Consider the following 20913-nt stretch of genomic DNA (forward strand, 5'->3'; position numbering starts at 1 on the left):
GGAAACAGATCAAAGCAAAAACAATCCCTTCCCTCAAAGAGTTTATATTCTATAAGGGGGATACAATATGTAAACACCTTGGAGTCAGGAGGACCTGAGTTCAAATCCAGCCTCAGATACCTACTAGCTGTGTGATCCTGAGCAAGTCGCTTAACTCTATTTGCCTAAGTTGCTCATCTGTAAAATTCACAGGAGAAGGAAATAACAAATCGCTCTAGTGTCTTGGCCAAGAAAACCCCAAATGGGATCATGAAGAGTAAGATGTGACTGAAATGATTGAATAATAACAACAAATTTGGACTGAAGCAAAGTGGGGAGGTAGAGTTAGACATATAGATCTTTGAGTCATCTGCATAAAGATTAACATTAAACCCAAAGGAGTTAATAAGGTTACCCAAAGGATGGAGGAAGAAAACCAAAAGAGCCCAGAAAAGAACTTGGGAAACACCCACAATAAAGGGGTGTGGTGTAAATGATGAGTCAGGAAAAGAGATAGGAGGAATGATGAGATTAGTATGAAGAGAATTGCAGGGTAATGTCATAAAAAACAAGAGTGGAAGGGCTGAGAAAAGACCGTCCAATGGAGGCATTAAGAGAACATTGGTAGGGGCAGCTAGGTGGAGCAGTGGATTAGAGCTTGATATGAGGGAAATTCCTAACAATGAGGGCTCCCCCAAAGTGGAATGGGCTGTCTTTGAAGTCAGTGACTTTCCCCACCCCCATGACTGAAGGTTTGACTGTGGGGTCAGGGATTCAGAACTGGAAAAGACCTAAGATGTCATGGAAAGGGGCATGGATAGAGCACCAGCCCTGGATTCAGGAGGACCTGAGTTCAAATCTGGCCCCAGACACTTGACATTTACTAGCTATGTGACCCTGGGCAAGTCACTTAACCCTCATTGCCCCACAAAAAAAAAAAAAAAGATGGAAAGGCTACCAATGAACCTTCAGGCTGTATGCTGATTATCCCTTGCTCTTGCTTTGTGAACAATTTGAGTTCTTTTTGTCTCATGCATGCTCTTTATGACACCCTTTACTCCTGTCCTTCTTGAGAATCCCCCACTGATTATATGCTACAGAGCACCCACACCCATCATGCACCTCTCTCTGTCATTTGCTGGGCAACACTCATTTTCAGTTATCCAGGGGGAAAAGAGGTGTTCCTTTACTCAAAATCATACAATGATACCAATAGGGTATTAGTATTAGAAATTTGAGGCTGTGTGACCCTAGGCAAGTCACTTAACCCCAGTTGCCTCACCAAAAAAAAAGAAAGAAATTTGAGGGCCAGCTAGGTGGCACAATGGATAAAGCACCAGCCCTGGATTCAGGAGGACCTGAGTTCAAATGTGACCTCAGACCCTTGACACTTACTAGCTGTGTGACCCTGGGCAAGGCACTTAACCCTCATTGACCTGCAAAAAAAAAAAAAAAAGGAAAAAATTAATTTGAGCTTTATATAAGGGAGAAACTTGGGGTTCAGTAAAAGAACTCAGCAATTTTTCAAAAGCCATCAAGCACCTTTTTCTCCTCCTTTTCATTTTTGAGCCCCATTCTTTGTTATTTTTCTCAATTACATGTAAAATCTTTTTAAAATTTTTTTAAACATTTGGGTTTTTTATATTGAGTTCCAAATTCTCTGTCTCCCTTCTTCCCTTCCTTTCCCTTGAGAAGAGAAGCAATTTGATATAGATTATTTATGTAAAGCCATGCAAATGTATTTCCATATTGGCCATGTTGCAAAAGAAAACACAGACCATAAAAAAGAAAGAATAAAGTTAAAAATGTGCTTTGATCTGCATTCAGCCTTCATCAATTCTTTCTCTGGGGATGGATCACATTTTTCATCCTAAGTCCTTCAGAATTGTCTTGGATCATTGTATTGCCGAGAATAGCTAAGTTAATCATCATAGAATATTTCCGTTATTGTGTATCTCTTTGGGATACAGACCTAGTAATGATATTGAGGTAAAGGGTATAAACGGGGTTTTTGCCCTTTGGGTACAATTCCAAATTGCTGACCCCAACTATTGTCCATCTTGCCTTGGGTATTAACTTTGCAACCTTGGGCAAGTGCCTTAACTCTTCTCTTCCTCAGTTTCTTTAACGTCTATAAAATGGGAATAATAATTGGATCTACCTCCTGGTAACTTTGTTGGTTAAGTTGAGAAGTTAAGGATTAAGTTGAGACGGCTAGTAGCACAGTGGATAGAGCACCGGGCCTGGAGTCAGGAAGAGCTGAATTCAAATGTGGCCACGGACACTTACTAACTGTGTTACCTTAGGCAAGTCATTTAACCTCTGTCTGTTTTAGTCTCCTCATCTCTGAAATGGGAATACAATAGGATATATCTCACAGGGTTGTTGTGAAGATCAAATGAGATTACACCTGTAAAGCACTTTGAAAACCTTTCAGTGCTTTAGAAATGTTAGTTATTATTATCAGCAAACCTTAAAGCACCATATGTATTAGATACATAGCTATGTAGATGTCTGTGTATTGACGGATGACCTCTACAGGTCTAAGTACATATCATAGGCCTTCTTCATCCACTTGATTTTTCCTGTATGAATGATTGGTTCAAACTGTTCTCAGTGATCTCTTCCCAGAGGCCAGGGAGGTAGGTCAGGGGTTCTTATTTTTATTCTACAGCTGCCCCTTGGAGAGTTTAAGGGCTGGTAAATGCAGGGAGCAGGACTTGACCCTGACTCTGCACCAGGAGTTTTTAACCTTTCAAGTGTCATGGACCCCTTCTCAGAATAATGTTTTTATTCATTGATTTTTGTGGGGTAATGAGGGTCAAGTGACTTGCCCAGGGTCACACAACTAGTAAGTGCCAAGGGTCTGAAGCTGGATTTGAACTCAGGTCCTCCTGAATCCAGGGCTGGTGCTTTATGCACTGCGCCACCTAGCTGCCCCCTCAGAATAATGTTTGTAAATGCATAAAATAAACTGAGTAAGCTTTGGAAGGAAACCAATTATACTGAAATGCAATTTTCCACATGATAAAGAAAAAGTTCCCAGCCCCCTGAAATGACTCCCAGATCTTCAAGGGCTCAGTAGAGTCTAGATTAAGAACTACTCTAGAACAATGGGTCTCTCCAACAGAAAGTGCTCCCAATATGACATCAGAGCACTTTATTTAGATCTCGTTTTTATCCTTATCACTCAGGTCCTGGAGAGAAGGGATGTCTCTATAGCCCCAGAGCCTAGAGCAGAGCCAAGCACCCAGGAAATGCTTCATCGATGCTTGTGGGCTCATGGATGATAGATGGCACATTGGATCAGACTTTGACTGAGTCTCTTAAATGCTCCAAGAACAGTGGTGACAGCCTCCTTCACAAAGCAGCCATGAAGATGAGGTAGCTGAGGTGTGTGCCACTGTGTCCCAGAGAAAGCTGCCTGGAGGAGGCGGCACTTGGGTGAGATCTGGAAGAAATAGAAAAAGCCTCTCAGTCGGCAGTGAGGCCAGGGAGGAGATGTCTGAGCCTGGGGTGGAGGCACAGAAATAGGAAAGGAGGTCATCTAGCAGAAACAGAACGAGGTTGGGACCCACTCCTGGGGCACAGTCCTCCGCCCAGGGCAGGATCAGAGAATCATAGACTTAGAGCAAGGTCATGTAGGCCAACCCCATAATTTACAGATGAGGCAACGGGCACAGAGAGGTCTTGCTCAGGGTCACACAGCTAAGAAGTGTCCGGTTGGGATTTGAACTCAATTCTTTCTGACTCCAAGTCACATATACTTATCTACTGCTGTCACACTATCTCCATATCTCTAAGAGAAGAGAAGGAGGAGACTCTAGATCTCAGGTCTAGGGAAAGGAAACAGGTATGGGCACCTGAAAAGCTGGGTGAGTGTTGAGCTTGAAGTCAGGAAAACTCATCTCCCTGAGTTCAAATCCAGCCTCAGACACTATCTCTGTGACCCTGAGAAAGTCACTCCACCCTGTTTGCTTCAGTTTTCTCATCTGTAAAATGAACTGGATGAGGAAATGTCAAACCATTCTAGGATCTCTGCCAAGAAGGCACCTAATAGGGTCACATAGAGTCCTACATGACTGAAACAACTGAACAACAGCATGGGTACCTAAGGAGATGCTGCCCCTCCACGCCAGGCACAGCTCTGGGATCAGGATCATTACATCTCTTCCATGGCCCAGAGATAAGCAGGGGATGAAGTCATCCTCCAAACTATTTTCCACATGCACAGGGGAACTGTTCTGGGGTCTCACTTTTCCAAGGAGGGATTATATTTCTGTGGGCTTCATTCCAGGTCAGGGGAGAGAGACTTCAGGTTTTCCAATGGGTCAGGTCCTGGATAAGGAGTAGCCAAATAGGAGGTCTTTGAATGAATGATTGAATGAATGAGAAATCATTTATTAAGGGCTTACGATATGCCAAGCACAAGCCTAAGATCTGGAAATATAAACATAAACATCTTGGCCTCAAGGAGCTTATATTCTAATGGGGAAAACAACACATGCAGAAAAGTGATAGCCAGAGAGAAATCCTTTGATCCAGAAAGTTAAAGGGATGGTGAGTGGTGCCACAGGGGAGCAGATTGGCATGACCCATCCAGGAACAATGGCAAATTAATTGAATCATGGTTTGTGGTTCCAGAATGTGGAGAGGGTAGGAAAGGGTGAAACAGTTAGTAAGACCAAGAGGAGGGAATAAAGTAAAGCATGGCAAGGGCTTCTCTGAAAATAATCACCTACCATGTCCTGAAAATAGTTATCTAGGAGAGAGAGCCACCAATCAAGAGAACTGGAACCCAGAGAGGAAGTTCCTCTAGAGTGTAACCTCTGGTATCCATGGCAATATGGTTAGAGAGGATGCTCTGAAGCTATGAAGGAGGTGGCCAAAGAGGAGGAAGCGACAGAGATATTGTTCCCACAGACCAGGCATGACCCCATGCAAAGAGGTGGCCAAGAAAAAGCCATGTCCTGGGAAGTCAGTGTCAGATGATGATATGCCCATGGAAAGGGGCCGTGAACTTCTAGGGACAGGGTCCAGGGGTTCTGGGTCAGAAGATATCCTTCTCCACACCATGTTTACTTAAAGGAAAGGGTCAGCACAAGTCCCAGGCAGGCCCAGAACAAGGAGAAAGTCATCCTGCAGACCATGACTGGTTCTTGTACCAACCGTCCCCAACAACCACATTAGTCCTAGGTGCCAGAGTCCCTAGTTACAACTCTGAACACTGATGTGGAATTTAACTGGAAAGCAGAAGGTGTGAATATTGTCCTGAACTCTCCTCAGGGATGTTCTTTTTCTCAATCCCAAAGAGTGACACCATGCGTTATTTTTATCCAAAGGACCATGCCACCCAGGAAAATACTGCAGTGAGACAGAAATGCCAGTCCCATCACCAAACAACATTTTTCCACTTGGCGCCAGCGTCAGCCCCGTTAGTCAATGTCCCCGGGTGACTTCCAATTCAAACAGCATTTCGGTTCATAACAACAACATCGTAGAGTTTCCTTTCTGTGGCTGGGTTCTCGGCTGCCAGCCCCAGTTTAAAACCATAATGGGACCTGGATCCCAATCTCCCCTTCAGACCTCCCGGGCAAAGACTCATCTGTGTCCCTGTAGATGTCAGAATAATAGCTGGCGAGGAATCCTGGTGCTTTGAGGTTTGCATTCATCATCACGCCAGAGCTTGCAGGCAGCTGAGTAAGGGTGGTTAGTGACAAGATGACAAATGAGGAAACTGAGGCTCAAAGAAGGGGAGTGATGTCCTGCCTGTTTCCCATTGGGCAGAGGCCCCCTCACCAGCACCTTGACCACTACCCCTACACCCTGAGGCAGCACGGTGAAGTTAAAAGAATGTTGGCTTAGTAGACAGAGGACCTGGGTTTGAATCCCAGCTCTGGAGTCTATGCCTCAGTTTCCTCGACTATAAAAAATAAAAGCATTGGATTAGGCGACTTCTAGGATGTCTTCTAGATCTATTTTCAGATACCGGGATGAGTTCATCCAAGTCATATCTTCCCATGTGGGTGGATTCTTCAGTTAATTCTTAGTACTCAACCAGGGCATCCCATTCCCTCGAGTCTATATTCACACTCCAGCCATCTCCCCAACACTTCAGAAGTGCCTTGTCCTCCTCCTTTACCCGAAGTCCCACCCTCTTTCCACCTCTTACTCTAGAAACAGCAATTGGGTCAGCACTGCTATTCTAGGGAAGGATGGAGCAATCAAATCAAAAAGACTCCACTGACTTTCACTGTGACTGGCCAGACAAAAGCCCTAGACACCATTCCCCATGTGTCTTGTGTTTCTCTTTTAGATGGTAAACTCCTTGAGGGCAAGAACTATCTCACCTTTTTTGTACTCATGCCTCCTGCTCTTCCCTCAGTGCCTGATACACAGTAAGCACTAAATAAATGCTGTTTCATTCATTCATTCATTCAGATAATGCCAGCCTGGCTATACCTTCTCACAGGTAGCTCAAAATATTTTCAGAAAATGAATTCACAAACCACCACCACCATCACCCCAGTTAAGGTGTCACAGGGGATAGAGTGCTGGACTTGGGGGGTCAAGAAGATTTGAGTCCAAATTCTGCCTCAGACGCTCGATGGCTGCCGGACTTTCTGGGTAAATCACTTAACATTTCTCAGCCTCAGTTCCCTCAGAGAGCTGTTGTGAGGATCAAATGAGCTAACACATGTAAAGTGCTTTATAAACTTTAAGGCTCTGGTGTGAATGCTAGCCATCACTGTCATTGCTCTCACTATTTAGAGAAGGGCTAGTCTACGGGACAAGTTGTCGGTATCAGGAGGAAGAGAGGAAAGCATCTAGCAAGAACAAGAGCCCCTCCTGATGGGCAAAAGGGGATGCCTGGAGGTCCCAATTAGTGCAAAGAAGAGCCCCAGGCAGGCCATGTAGCCTCCCCACCCAGATCACCAAAGGATGATCCCATGAACAAGAGGGACCCCAATGTGGGGCTGACTACTTTGCCCCCAGGGATACCTGGCCTCCAGGATCCTTCCCTACCACCCACTGACAGTGATGAATCCACAGGAAAGGATCCCTGACTGCTTCAATTCAAGTCAACAAGATGGTCAGCAAAACCTCTTTCCCCCAACCTTGGCTGCACCTATTGGACATGCCATTCTACAAAGCTGATTGGAGATCAAAGTTCATGCTGCTTGCCCCAGGGGTAGAGATTGCTAGCAGTGGCTCAGATTGGGTGACCTGGACGGCATTCCCAGCTTGGCATATCACCAGCTAGGGGCCCTTAGCATCAATTTTCTTCTCTGTAAAAAGGGGGCTGAATTAAGTGGTCACTATGGTCCTTTCCAGACTCAAATCCTGTCATCTGATAAATGGCTGTTGCAGGTCCAGACTTGGGATGTGATTTCAGTCCTGGGTCTAACTTTGGAGATAAGAAGTCAGGCCTCACTCCAGTGATAGAGCCAATATGTGAGAAACAGGAGAAAACACAAAACTATATCGCCAAAGGGTAGATTACGTGGGGTGAACAGAACTGTGGAAATGCTGTAGTGGAAAGGGTGTTGGTCTTGAATTGGAGACAAGAGATCTGGGTTCAAATTCTGTCTCTGGCACTATGATCTTGGCCAAATTGTTTCTGTTCTCTGAGGCTCGGTTTCCTTGTCTGTGACACAGGGATGATGTTATTTGTGCTGCTTCCCTAACAGAGGGGGTTTTGAGAAAATCACTTTTAACCTTAATGTTTTTATGATTGTGATCTCTCAGCCTCAGTTTGCTCATCTATAAAATGGGAGTAATAATAGCACCTACCTCACAGGATTGTCGTAGGGACTCAATGAGATCACAGATACAAAGCGGTACACAAATGCTAACTATTATCAGCTCAAAGGAGGGGAAACTCAGCAAAGGCTGGAATAGACAAGAGTGGGCTTCTCGGAGGAAGTGGCATTTGGGTTAGGAGAAAAGGAAGGAAAACCAACCAAATGGAATAATGTGTGTAAAGCATTCTGCAGAACTTAGCTCTTTATCGGCGGATCATAGATTTAGACGTGGAAGGGATTTCATAGGTCATCCAATCCAACCCCTTCATTTTACAGACGTGGAAACTGAGGCACAGAGAAGTTAGGTGACCAGGCAAAAGTCACAGCCATGAAGTGTCTGAGGTAGAATTCAAACCCAAGTATTCCTGATTCCAAGTCCAGTGTTCTATATATTCTATCATGCTGCCTCTGAAATCCAGAAAGAAACAATCCAGAGACAAACCATTATCCAACTCTCTCTTTTTTAATTGTTCCAGTCAGGAAGACTAGCATGAGCTGAAGTAAAAGGAAAGGGTAGCCATTGGGGTGTGAGTGAAAAGTCTGACCAGACTAGAGGAGTCATGTGGGAGAGCACCGGCAAGGTTGGGCATGAGAGCCGGGTTATGGAAGGCTTTGGTCGGCTTCTACTCAGCTCCCTCTCCAGCGGAAAGTTTCCTGTTTGGTTTTCCTGTTCTGCTGTCGATTTATTTCAGTCATGTCCAACTCTCCATGACCCCATGTGGGGTTTTCTTGACAGATACTGGAGTGGTTTGCCATTTCCTTCTCCAGCTCTTTTTATAGATGAGGAAACTGAGGCAAACAGGGTGAAGTGACTTGCCCAGGCTCACCCTGCAAGTAAGTGTCTGAGGCTTGATTTGAACTCACGAAGAGGAGGCTTCCTGACTCCAGCCCCAGTGCTCTATTCACTTCACCACCTAGTTGCCCAGCTTTCTCAGCAATTAAAGCTTAAATAGACCCACATGTGGATTCAGCTGCTTTCATTCTTCCCTAACACAGAGTAACCCCCAACCCATGTGGTAGAGTGACTCCCACCCTGCCCATTGACTGGTCCCTATTCCAGACCAAGACTCACCTCTAGCCCTGGCCACATCATGACTCCTGACCCAAACATAGACGGACCTGTAATGATGGTCATAGAATAGCCACTCATGGGGGTAGCTAGATGGCACAGTGGTAAAGCACCGGCTCTGGATTCAAGAGGACCTGAGTTCAAATCTGGCCTCAGACACTTGACACTTACTAGCTGTGTGACCCTGGGCAAGTCACTTAACCCTCATTGCCCTGAAAAAAAAAGAATAGCCACTCGTTTTGGCCACAGGCTGATCTCCAACCCTAACCACAGACTGACCCCTAACTCAGACGCAAACTGACATCTAACCCAGAACTATTGTTCAGTTATATCCAACTCTTTATGACCCCACGGACCAGAGCACACCAGGCCCTTGGGTCCTCCACTATCTCTCAGAGTCTGTCCAAGTTCATGTTCATTGCTTCCACGTCATTATCTCTCTGTCTCATCCTCCGCCGTCCCCTTTTCCTTTTGCTTTCTATCTTTCCCAGCGACTTCTGCCTTCCCATCGTGTGGCCAGAGTACTTAAGCTCCAGCTTCAGTCTTTGACCATCCAGTGAATGGCCTGAATTCGTGTCTCTAAGTGTTGGCTGTTTTGGTCTCCTTGCTGTCCAAGGGACTCTCAAAAGTCTTCTCCAGCACACCATGTGACCGTCAATTCTGCAGTGCTCGGCTTTCCTTACGGACCGTCCCCTAATCCAAATACCGACTGACCTCTAACTTTGACCATAGAATGGCCACGAATTTAACTCTAGCCACAAACTGGCTCCTAAGACTAATAAAGACTGACCTTTAACCTGGCCACAGACTGATTCCTAAAGTAGACATGAACTAACCCTTAAACTACATACATTCTGGCCACTGATCCTGGCCACCAATTGAACCCTAACAATAGCCTAAAAGAACATTCCCATTGGCCCTTGCCCTTCCCCTTCCCATCAGAGACAGGATGGGTAAGGGCCTGTCACTATATGCCTAATAAACACTTGCTGATCAACAGCAGATAAATTGATGAATCTGGAGGCAGGGTGAGAAAATATCAAGAAAAAGAAGGTGCTTTAGCTATCCCACATTTTTCCCAAAATAAAAATTCCTCTCAATGGCATCCCTGAAAAAAGGATGCCTCAGCCTGATCAACCCCAATGACAGACTGGCCCACTTCCTCTTCAGGAAGAGCCAAAGGAAATGTTCCCTGATGGGTGCTGGCATATTTTATCCACACCTTATGCTCACTTATTCCTCTAATCTCACCCACTCTAGTCAAAGACCCCTATCCCACCGGGCATCTTTTAAAGGTGGTCTGATGGAAGAACATGAGGGAGTGAAGAGGAGAGAGAGACAGAGACAGGAGAAAGACAGAGAAACAGAGAGAGAAGAAGAAAAGAGAAAGAGAAGAAAGAGGAGAGGAGGCAGAGGAGATAGGGATGGAGAGAAGGGGGAAGAGGAGAGAGGGGAAGGTGGAAATGAGAGGGGAGAAGTAGAGAAGGGGAGAAGAGAGAGGAGGAGAAGAGAGATAAGAGAGGAGGGAGAGAGGAGAGAAAAAGAAAGAGGAAAAGAGAGGAGAGAGGGAAAAGAGGCATGGGGCAGGGGGAAAGAGAGAGGAGAGGGAGAGAGAGAAAGAGGGAGAGAGAGAGAGAAAGAGAGAGGGGGAGGGAGGAAGGGAGGGAGAGAGAGAGAGAGAGAGAGAGAGAGAGAGAGAGAGAGAGAGAGAGAGAGGGAGGGAGGGAGGGAGGGAGGGAGGGAGGGAGAGAGAATGTGGCTTCTGTAGAAGCCATCCGACTACTGCAGACACATTTCCTTTAGGCAGGGAGGCAAGAACATCTCACCAATGCACAAATGGTGGTACATTATATGAGTCTCAGTGCATGCTCATCTCTAAAACAGGAATATTCATCTCTGCCCCATTTCCTTTCCAGGGCTTTTGGGAGGAAATTGGTTAGTAAAGACTAAAGCAGCAAAGAAAGGGGAGGTATCACTGTTCTGAGAGGGATGAGCAAAATGGGAAGGAACCTGCCCTTCTCTGGGATCCCCGGCTGGACTTTGTTCTTCTGTTCCATCTTTAATCAGGATAGTCATTCGTCCTGGTCCTTAGCCCTCCACTTGCCAAACCACTGGCCTGTCTAGGCCCTTATTACCTCATGCCTGAATTATTGCAACAGCCTGTTGGTTGGTCTCCCTTCCCTCAAGTCTCTCCCCATTCCAACCCATCCTCCACTCAGTTGCTAAGATCATCTTCCAAATGCAAGTCTGACCGTGTCATTTCCCTCTCAGTAAATTCCATTGACTCGCTGTTACATCCAAGATCAAATTTAAAATCATTTACAATCTGGGCCGTTCCTGCCTTTTCAAGTCTTCTAACGCCTTACTGCATAGCCCACAATCCAGTCTTCTTATTGAACCGAAAGCGAGACCCTCCATCTGCTGACTCCTGACTTTTTCCCAGTCTCTCCCCCAAGCCTAGAGTACTCTTCCTCCCCCCCCCCAACTCTTGGCTTCCTGTCCTGGTTTTCACAAGACTCAGCTCAAGTCCCACCTTCAACAGGAGACGATCCCCCCATTGACCCTGAATATATCTTGGTTGTACAGAGTTGTTTGCATTTTGTCTCCTCCGTTAGAATGTAAGCTCCCTGAGGACAGGAACTGTTTTACATCTTTCTTTGTATCCCGGATACTTGGAATAGTGGTGAGTGCTTCAGAAATGCTTCCCAACTGACCAACGGACTTGTCAGCCAGTGGCCATCACTGGAGGCTCTTCAGGAAGCTTTCTGTGGAAGGGCATGCAGAAGAAGCGGTTGCAGAATGACATCTCTTGGAGCTGGAGCCAGCCCTCGAGGCTGACCTGAACTGGCCTCGGACCTTTGGCCGCCTGCCTCTCGAGCTGTTGGGACGGAACTCTCCTTGGTGTGAATGGAATAATAAAGCTAATGATAATAATAATAATGTTCCTAAGCCAAACGCAAGCTCAAAGCTTGGCAGGGTTAACCCAATGATTTGTCATCCTAGGCTTAAATTAAAAGAAATTCACCCTGATTCAAAAAGTGATTATCCAGCCTTGGTGGGTTCAGCACCAGAGGGTGGCTGGAGACCCCTTTCTTCTAGTCTCTGGCGCCACCTGCTGGCGATAGTAGGAATACAGCCAGGACTAGTGATGTGACAGAAATCTCCGGTACCAAATGTGGGTGGGCACCTTCTCTGCAACTTAAAGGCTTACGGAAGTGCCTAGGGCTCTTGGAGGGCAGGGGCAGCATATTTTGCCTTCCTACATATCCTCAGCACTTGGCACAATGCCTGCCACATGGTAAGCGCTTAATAAATTCTTGTTGATGAATTGAGAAAGAAGGTGGCATATTGTGTCCCCACTGATGTATAAATGACCATTATCAGACCTTTTCTTAAGAGTGGGATTTTCTGGAGAGATACCTTTCCAATATTCTGGTTCTCTCCCTGTGGTCACTCACAGTATTGCAATAAAACTTGGGGAACTGAAAAAAAAAGAGGGATTTACTTTGGGTGAGGACGTTGAGATGATAATTAAGAGGAGAAGGTGGAGGCGATGATGGCAGTCAACATTTCTATAGCAACTTTTCGAAAAACGACTACACCATCTATCTTATTTTATCCTCACAGAGATGGGTACTATTATTGTTCCCATTTTATAGGTAAGGAAACTGAGGCTAAAACAGATTTATCAAGGGTCACACATATAGCAAGTATCTGAGGATAGCATCTGAAGTCAGGTCCCCAAGGGGGTCAAGTCAATTCAGCAACTCCACAAGGATTTATTATTGTTGTTCAGTAATGTCCTACTCTTTGTGACCCCCATGGAGTTTTCTTGGCAAAGATACTGGAGTGGTTTGCCATCTCCTTCTGCAGCGGATCAGGCAAACTCCAGGCCAGGCAGTCTATCCACTAAGCCACCCAGCTACCTCAAACATTAAAGACTCCACTATGTGCCAGGCACTGTGTTAATCCCTAGAAGTAGAGAAAAGACATAGAGCAAGGAGGCTAGAAGCACTAAAAATATTTTATTTTTAAATTTCATACATTTGCCAAGGTCCAGGTTGTATCTTCAGTGATTCTCAATTGCCTTTAGGGTAAAGCACACTTCTCTCGGTCTAGCCTTTATGCTTCTGTACCATTTGGTGTGGACCTACTCATCAAATCTTACATCTTTCCCCTTCAAGCACTATACATTCCAGTCAAATCAGATTAGTAGTTTCCAAACTCAGCCCCAGGAAGGGAAAAGAGCAAATGTCTAGATTCTCCAAAGAAAGAAAGAAAGTCATCTCTGCAAACAGGCCAATGAACTTGACTTTGATCGACACTAAAAGGTGGAATTCAATCATGTGTGGCTAGTGAATATCTCTTTCAAAAAGGAAGCAGTTATCACAAGGAGCTAGCATAGCTTTGTCAAGATTTGGTCATACCAGATTAACCTTATTTCCTTCCTTTGCCAGGGCTTTATAACTGGTAGTCCAAGTGGATACGGTAGCTATAGATTTTAGCAAAGTGTTGATAAGATAAAGTCTCTCAATGTTTTCTCAAGTGAAAAGGGAATGTGAGCTAGAGAATAGGAAGATTAGAGCTGGACAAATGGTTAGGTGTTAAGGATTAGTCAGCTTGAAAGGTCTACAATGGAGTGCATCAGAGATCTCAACTGGCAAGGATTTACTTCTAATGGCCTGAACAAAGGCAACACTTATCAGAGTTGCAGATGACATGAATCTGAACTCTGAATGACAAGTCAGGATTCAAAAAGGTTTTGGATCATCATCTTTTGTTAGATGAACTCAATGGGCATAAATATAAAGTCTTACACTTAGGCTCAAAAAATCAACTTCAACACTAAATTTCAGATGGGGCACCAAAAAAATATATCAGATGGGGCTAGATGGCAGTTCATATGAAAAAAAGATGATGAGGGGCAGCTGGGTGGCGCAGTGGATAGAGCACCAGCCCTGGAGTCACGCGGACCTGGGTTCAAATCCAGCCTCAGACACTTGACACTGTGTGACCCTGGGCAAGTCACTTAACCCCAATTGCCTCACCAAAAAAAAAAAAAAGATGATGAAATGGAGGGGGACAAGATGCCTCGATTCCCAGGTGCTGTCTGCCCTTTTGTCCCAACTCTTCTGGCTTCTTATTCCCCTCACCTTTCATCAATATTTACCCATCTTCCCTTCCTCTCTGCTGAATAGCAGAGTGGAGAGGCAGAAAGTAGTCATAGTTAAGGGAAGGGCTATGGTTCACCAGTGCTCCCAGAGGTCCTTCTTCCTTATTGTCAGTCAGTAAGATGCTTATGTGCCATGTGCCAAGCATTGTGCTTTATAAGGTGTTATAGTAGACTGAGCACTGGGTTTGGAATTGGGAAGACCTGAGTTTGAATCCTGCCTCAGATCCTTAATGACTTTGTAACACTTAAAGACACAATCTTGGGGCAGCTAGGTGGCGCAGTGGATAGAGCACCGGCCCTGGAGTCAGAAGGAACTGAGTTCAAATCTGGCCTCAGACACTTAACAATTACTAGCTGTGTGACCCTGGGCAAGTCACTTAACCCCAATTGCCTCACCAAAAAAAAAAAAAAAAAAAAAAAAGGACACAATCTTTCTGGGCCTCAGTCCCCTCATCTGTAAAATGAAGGGATTGGACTAGATGAGTTCAAAGGTCCCTTCCAGCCCTGCATCACTGATCTTAGGATCACCTTCCACTCTTTCCCAGTTCCCCACAGGGATACTAAGCATCAGGCCGTCTCTTCGTGGCTCATTTGAGATGTCTCAGAAAAACCCTGCAGCCAGGTCTGCATCTTTCAGCCGGGTGGCCTTCCCTCCTTCCCCCTGCCTTGACCACTTCCTGAGGAGTGGAGGAGGACCTTACTGACCAGCCCTACCTGCTAGAAACCTTTCTCAGGGTAGGAGCTGTCCAAGACAACTGCGAGAGCCAGCACTCTACGGCTGACTTTGTTCTTTAGGGATAACATATGAGAAGCACTGGGCAAAGACTCTTGGGGAATGGTGGGCTCCTAGGCCTCAGAAGTCCTCACAAAAGAGCTGGATGCCCACTGGTGACGTGGGCAATCCCGCTTAGGCACGAGGTGGACCAGATCCCCACCAAGCTCCCTTCCAAACGGGGATCCCCAAAGCATTCCCATGTGAGTCTTCCCCAGAGGCAGGTTGCTTTCTGACCAAACCAGATTCAAATGTAGTTCCTGTCTGATTTTAATGTGTTCAAATATTAATTTTCTAAAAAAGAAATCGATAAACATGTGTGATTTTCTAAGTCCATATGAGGCCCACAGGGTTACTAATGTATGACTTATTGCCCCCCCAATTCTATTTGAGTCCGACACCACTGGTCTACCCTGTCTCCCTCTCTCTCCTGTGCTGTTTGTCTCTCAGGTATGTGCTTGTTTACTTTCTCCCCTATGAGACGAGGGTTTCCCCAAAGGCAGGGGTGGGGACTACCTAAGGGGCTGTAGTAGATATAGAGTAAGAATGTTCCTTAGAAGCCATCAGGTTCAGTGGATGAGGAAGCTGACTGGCCCAGGATGACTCGACGAGTAGGTGTCTCTGGCAGGATTGGAATTCAGGACCTGATTTTCAAGCCCAGGACAGCAGTCTGCACCACCTAGGATTAGTGTGCCTCCTCTATCAGACCTGGGGTTCCCTGGAGACGGGGCCCCTCTCCCCCATCGGACTAGAGGCTTCCTGAGAGCAGGGACTCTGTCTCCCCTTTTAGATTTTCCCAGGTGTTAGAAGTGTATGGCCCCCATCAGGCCTGAAGCTCCCCCCTTAAATTGGGGCCTCCCCAGGACACTGGCTGTCTCTCCCGCATCAGTGTCTCGGCTATTAGACTGGGGGGTTGTGGTGGAAGGACTGGCCTGCCTCCTCCCTCTGCCTCGGCTGCCGGGCCTCACACAGCCCCGGCTCCTCCCCGCCTCCCTCTCACTCTGCCTCTTTCTCTGTCTCCCTCTCCCTCCAGGCTCCCTCTTCCCCCAGCTGAAGCCGTCGGAGGGCGTCTTCAAGGTCATCTTCTGGCTGGGCTATTTCAACAGCTGCGTGAACCCCATCATCTACCCCTGCTCCAGCAAGGAGTTCAAGCGCGCCTTCCTGCGCCTGCTCAGGTGCCAGTGTCGCCGCCGCCGCCGCCGGCCCCTCTGGCGCGTCTACGGCCACCACTGGCGGGCGTCGGGGGCTGGGGCAGGCCCCGGGAGCTCCCGGCGGGACTGCGCGCCCCTCGGGGCGGCCCCGACGGCCCCGCTAGCCCGGCCCGCCTCCCTGCTGCCCGGAGGCCCGCCCGACGGCGCGGCCGGGCCACGGCTCAAGGCCACGGCCGCCTTCCGCGACTGGAAGCTCTTGGGGTCCTTCAAGAAGCCCACGACGCAGCTGCGGGCCAAGGTCACCAGCCTGTCGCACAAGCTCCGCGCCGCGGGGGCGTCGGGGGGCTCCCCGGGCGGGGGGCCGGCGGGCAGCCCCTCCCGCAGCGAGGTGGAGTCCATCTGCCTCGGGGTCCCCCAGGATGGCGTGGAGGCGGCCGCCTACCACGCCTACGACTTGGACGACTACAGTGGCCTCCGGGAGACGGATATTTAAAGGAGCCCCCCTCCCCCGCGCGGTCCGTGGGGCCCTGGCCGTGGGGTCTGCTTGGGGCTGGTGTACGATGGGGAAGGGTAGAGGTGGATGGAAAACTGGCCCGAGACGGAAGGGTTACTGCAGGGGGTGCGGCCCCGCTGAGTCCGGGGCATACACTGATCGCACCAGGGCACTTCCGGCCGTGAGTTCAAGGGCAGCTGCGGCGGGAGGGGCTCGGGCTCAGCGGGGATCAAGGCTGCGGGTCAGACTGAGCCCCGATGTTCCATCTCCTGGGCTTGGGACCCTTCCAGCATCTCTCTCAGAAGGGAAGCCCAGCCCCTCGGATCAGTCCAGCAGGTTGAAGAACACCCACCTGAGGGTGCTGGCAGGGGCTGAGGGCTCCGGGCCAGGGGCCCTCCGGACCCCAGGACCAAACCCCCCCTCAGGCTCAATCTGCCCCGGACCCTGGGCACCTCCAGACACGGAGCCAATCTCCATCCCTAGTAGAGTAAAGGCACCCCGGTCTGACTTTCCACTTAAGAGCCCATTGGGAAAGCTTCCCACACCCAAAGCTGGACCCCAGATGTAAGGGAAGCCACAACCTACTACCCCTTGGAACACTCCTGCCCCTCCCCCTGCCCAACCTCTTGCTATGGCCCTAGGACAGGGATCTGCACTTCTGTCTTCTGTGGGAGAGCTTAAGGTCCCTTCCCGCACTAATAATATCTGAGTCTATGAGAGAGGCAGTGTGGTGGAATGGATAGAGGGCCAGCCTTGGAGTCAGGAAGCCCTGGGTTCAAGACCTACCTCTGACACACACTGACTGTGGGCAAGTCATTTCACTTCTTGGTGACCCAGGCAACTAACTCATTTAAGACTCATGTCCCAGATGAGGTCCTACATGAGTGGAGGGAACCTTCACCCAAGAAGTTACCTGCCTAACAGGCTCACATATCCAGAATATATTCCCCCTGGCAAAATAACAGAACTCCTATGATTCTTTCATTCCTTTCCTGGGTGTTGTGGTCCCTGGACCTCTCACCCCTAGGTGCTCACTGGTCTGGCTCAGGGGAGGGAAAGGTCCCCCTGGTTCTTCTACAAGTACTCTTCTCTTGGCCCAGCCTCAAATCACTGAAGCCGTGGGTGAAGACCATGAATTGCAGTACTGCCCCTCCCACACACATACTATTTGGAGTTCTACTCGCCAACTGCCCCCTTTTCCAATGGGTGTCTCGCCCATTGGGAGTCAGTGGCGGGCGGCCCATCCCCCAGTAGCCTCTCTGCCCTGCAGACTCCCCCTTCTGTCTCTTTTCCCTCTGCCTCCCACTGCTTCTCCAAGGTAGCTGGAGAAAAGGAGGACCACCTCTGAAGATGTAGGAGCTGTCCGTCCCCAAGTGCACACCTACCCAGCCAGGCCCCTGCCACTGAGCAACACTCCCACCTGGACACGCCTCTATCCTGACAGGCCTCCGGCCACGGTTGCTCCCCACCGCAGCCAAATTCCGCCGTCCTTACTGTTTACACTGTACATATCTTGCGTGCATGTTATAATGCTTCTTGCCAGTGTTTGGGAACATCGATGGAGTGTTTTTTCTTTTCCCTTTTTTTTTTTTGGAGATGTATTTATTGGTCAGAATATTTCTCTTTTGTGACTCGCTCTGTGCCACCGTACCCCCTGCAAGTCCCTGCTCCCTTCAAAATAGCTTTGCTTTCTTTGTCTAAAGTCCAGCGGGCATTCGGTGGCCAGATAATCAGCTGCATGCAGACTGGCTTTATGCTGCTGTTTCAGGTTTATGCTGTATGAGGGAAGAATAGATTCTAATTGTTTATTCGACTGATTGCTGCTATCCTCAGAAGCTGTTAGCGTGGCAGAAAGGCCTGTGAGAGAAGCAGTGTGCTCCAGTGGGTAGAGGGCCAGTCTTGAAAGCAGGAAGCACTAGGTTCAAAACCTACCTCTGATATCTAACCGGCATTAAACATTTTTTCAAACAAAACAAACCCGTTAACTCTCCTCGGGGACATAAGCACAACTTTTCACCTTGCCTTGTTCAACAGGTAGGTTCGAGATGTGCCCAGAGTCCCAAATGAAGAGGCAGCCGTCAGTTAAATGAACAAAGCATGACATTGCAAAACAGAAGCAGGAGAACAGGTTGATGGCCCCAAGATCCTCAGATCTGACTGTCATCTTTGGCTCCAATATCCAGCTTTTCATTTCCTGTATCCTTCCCAAAACTAATAAGCTTTTATCTCTATGCTGCTGTTGTCAGCCTGGGAGAAATCACCCTGGTCCCAAAGGCCCTTGGGTTCCTGTTCACAGCTTGGTAAGGAGCATACCCTCTTAAGAAACTCAAAGAGATAGAAAAAAAAAAAAACGGAAAAACGGAAAAGAAAAAAAGAGGTAATTTGAGGATGTAAAACCCAGACAGCATGGCCCAAAATTACCATAAGGGAAAGTTAATGATATACAAGGAGAGAACAGAAGCTTAAAAATTACAGTAATTTCAGACCTATCAAACTTCTCCCATCCAAGATTAAAAGGGTCCTGTAATTTCAGGCTTGTAATGTCTGAGGGGAAAAATGCTGGTTTACCATAATTTCCAGCCTATTGCATGCATGGGAAACTCAAATTTGACTTGAAAGAGGCTGATGTTCTCTGATTCTCTACCACTTTCCTGTAAGATTGAAATAATGTTATCTCAAGCCTGTATTGTACCCTCTTAATTCAAGGGAAGAAGTACGGGGTTACCATCATTTCCAACTCATCCCAACCTGTGGGGTGAATGGAGCGCTTTTAAGATTGATGGGGAGGGGGGCAGTTAGGTGATTCAGTGGATAAAGCACCAGCCCTGAATTCAAGAGGACCTGAGTTCAAATCTAGCCTCAGATACTTGATACTTACTAGCTGTGTGACCCTGGGCAAGTCACTTTAACCCTCATTGCCCTGCAAAAGAAAAAAAAAAAAAGAGTGATGGAGGGACATGGTTTCCAACCGCTCTCACAAGGCTGAAAGGTCACCTTGTTTGCAAGGCAAGTGGCCTCCCCCGGGCTGGTAAGTCCTCAGAAGCCAAAAAAAGTAAACTAAAAACCAGTGTGGTATTTTCAATTTGTGAGGCTCCTGGAAGGGTTTGAAGTAGGGAATCCCCAAAGGGAAGCATGTTCTGGGTGGGGGAGGGTTCTGTCTGGTTAGCAGCACCTTGTCAAGTTCCCATGGCTGTGTGTAATCGGCCAGAATTGCCAGATGGAGAAATGAGACCCCACAAAAGGCAAGGAACTGGGATTGTTCCTCTGGGGAAAGTGAAAACTAAGAAAATATCACAGGCTTCGAGTTCATGAACAAGGTCTGGGGGAAGAAGGCCAATGTTGCAGTAAGAATTTGAGATGCTGGACCCTGGGATGAGCATGGGGAGTCCTCAGATGGGGGAGGGAGCATCCATCACCTACCCTGGGGATTACAGAAGGAGGATAGGGGAGAGAGTGAAAGAGCCCCTGACCCACGGCCCCTCCCAGCAGCCTGGTCTTATTTGCAGCTGTCCATTAACACATTGTGAAGTGAATCGTCTGTCTCCCCGCTCCCCGACCCGTGTCAGGCCCCTCTCTCCAGGTGCCTAGTGCCATCATGGGCACTGCCAGTCCCAGGCAGAGTCAGCTCTCCCTGCCCGGCCCCGACTTATTTGGTCAGGGAGGATGAGAGTACTCCTCGAAGCTGAGGGACTGAGCATATCAGGGAGTCGGGAAGGGGTAATTTCCTGGAGGCTGGCCTCCCTCCCACTGCCAGCCCCTAGCCACCACTCAGTGCCATCTCTGCCAGAATCTGTGCCCCAAGGGGCTTCTGTGGAAACTTGTTCTAATGATCAATAAAACACCATGCTTAGTAATCTTGGTCTCAGGCTTCCCATCTGTGGGCTGGGCCTGAGAACTGTATCAGCGTCCGTAGGAGAGGATGTCCTGGACACAGGAAGAGCTCAGTGAGTTTGTTGTTTTCTGATTCTGTTTTTATTCTTGGGGTTTTTCATTTGTTTTCTCTCCTTCTTACCTCTGCCCCCCCAAAATGAAAGGAAAAAAATCCTTGTAACATATATGTATTCAAAGCAAAACGAATCCCATTAGCCACGTCCAGAATGCATGTCTCCTTTGGCATGTAAGTCCATCACTTCCCTGTCAGGAGGTGGGCAGCATGTTTGATCAGCAGTCCTTGGGAATCATGCCTCGTGCTCAGCACTGTAGGAGGAATCTGTGGGTGGAGGACTGGGAAAGGGATGTGGTCCCTGCCCTTGGGAGCTCACAGCCTAGTTAAGGAGACAAAACAGACACAGGAAACTAGAAAACGAGTGTCACTGAAAAAGAGAGTTCCCAACTGTATGGTGCAGACCCTTAAGAGATATAAAAGTTCAACTGAGGGGGCAGCTAGGTAGCACAATGGATAAAGCACCAGCCCTGGATTCAGAGGGTCCTGAGTTCAAATCCAGCCTCAGACACTTGACACTTACTGGCT

At 47.8% G+C, this 20913-nt stretch overlaps 1 protein-coding gene across 1 annotated transcript in view; it reads left to right on the forward strand.

Annotated features, from left to right (window-relative positions):
* The window catches only part of ADRA1D (adrenoceptor alpha 1D), a 64767-nt gene extending 44491 nt beyond the window's left edge, over positions 1–20276 (forward strand). Inside the window, exon 2 of the mRNA XM_043989940.1 lies at positions 15832–20276. Coding sequence (XP_043845875.1) covers positions 15832–16442 — 611 coding nt within the window. The 3' untranslated portion in view covers positions 16443–20276. The remainder of the gene's footprint in view (positions 1–15831) is intronic.
* The last annotated feature ends 637 nt before the right edge of the window (positions 20277–20913 follow it).

This window comes from Dromiciops gliroides, chromosome 2 (assembly GCF_019393635.1).
Source record: "Dromiciops gliroides isolate mDroGli1 chromosome 2, mDroGli1.pri, whole genome shotgun sequence".
NCBI classification, from domain to species: domain Eukaryota; kingdom Metazoa; phylum Chordata; class Mammalia; order Microbiotheria; family Microbiotheriidae; genus Dromiciops; species Dromiciops gliroides.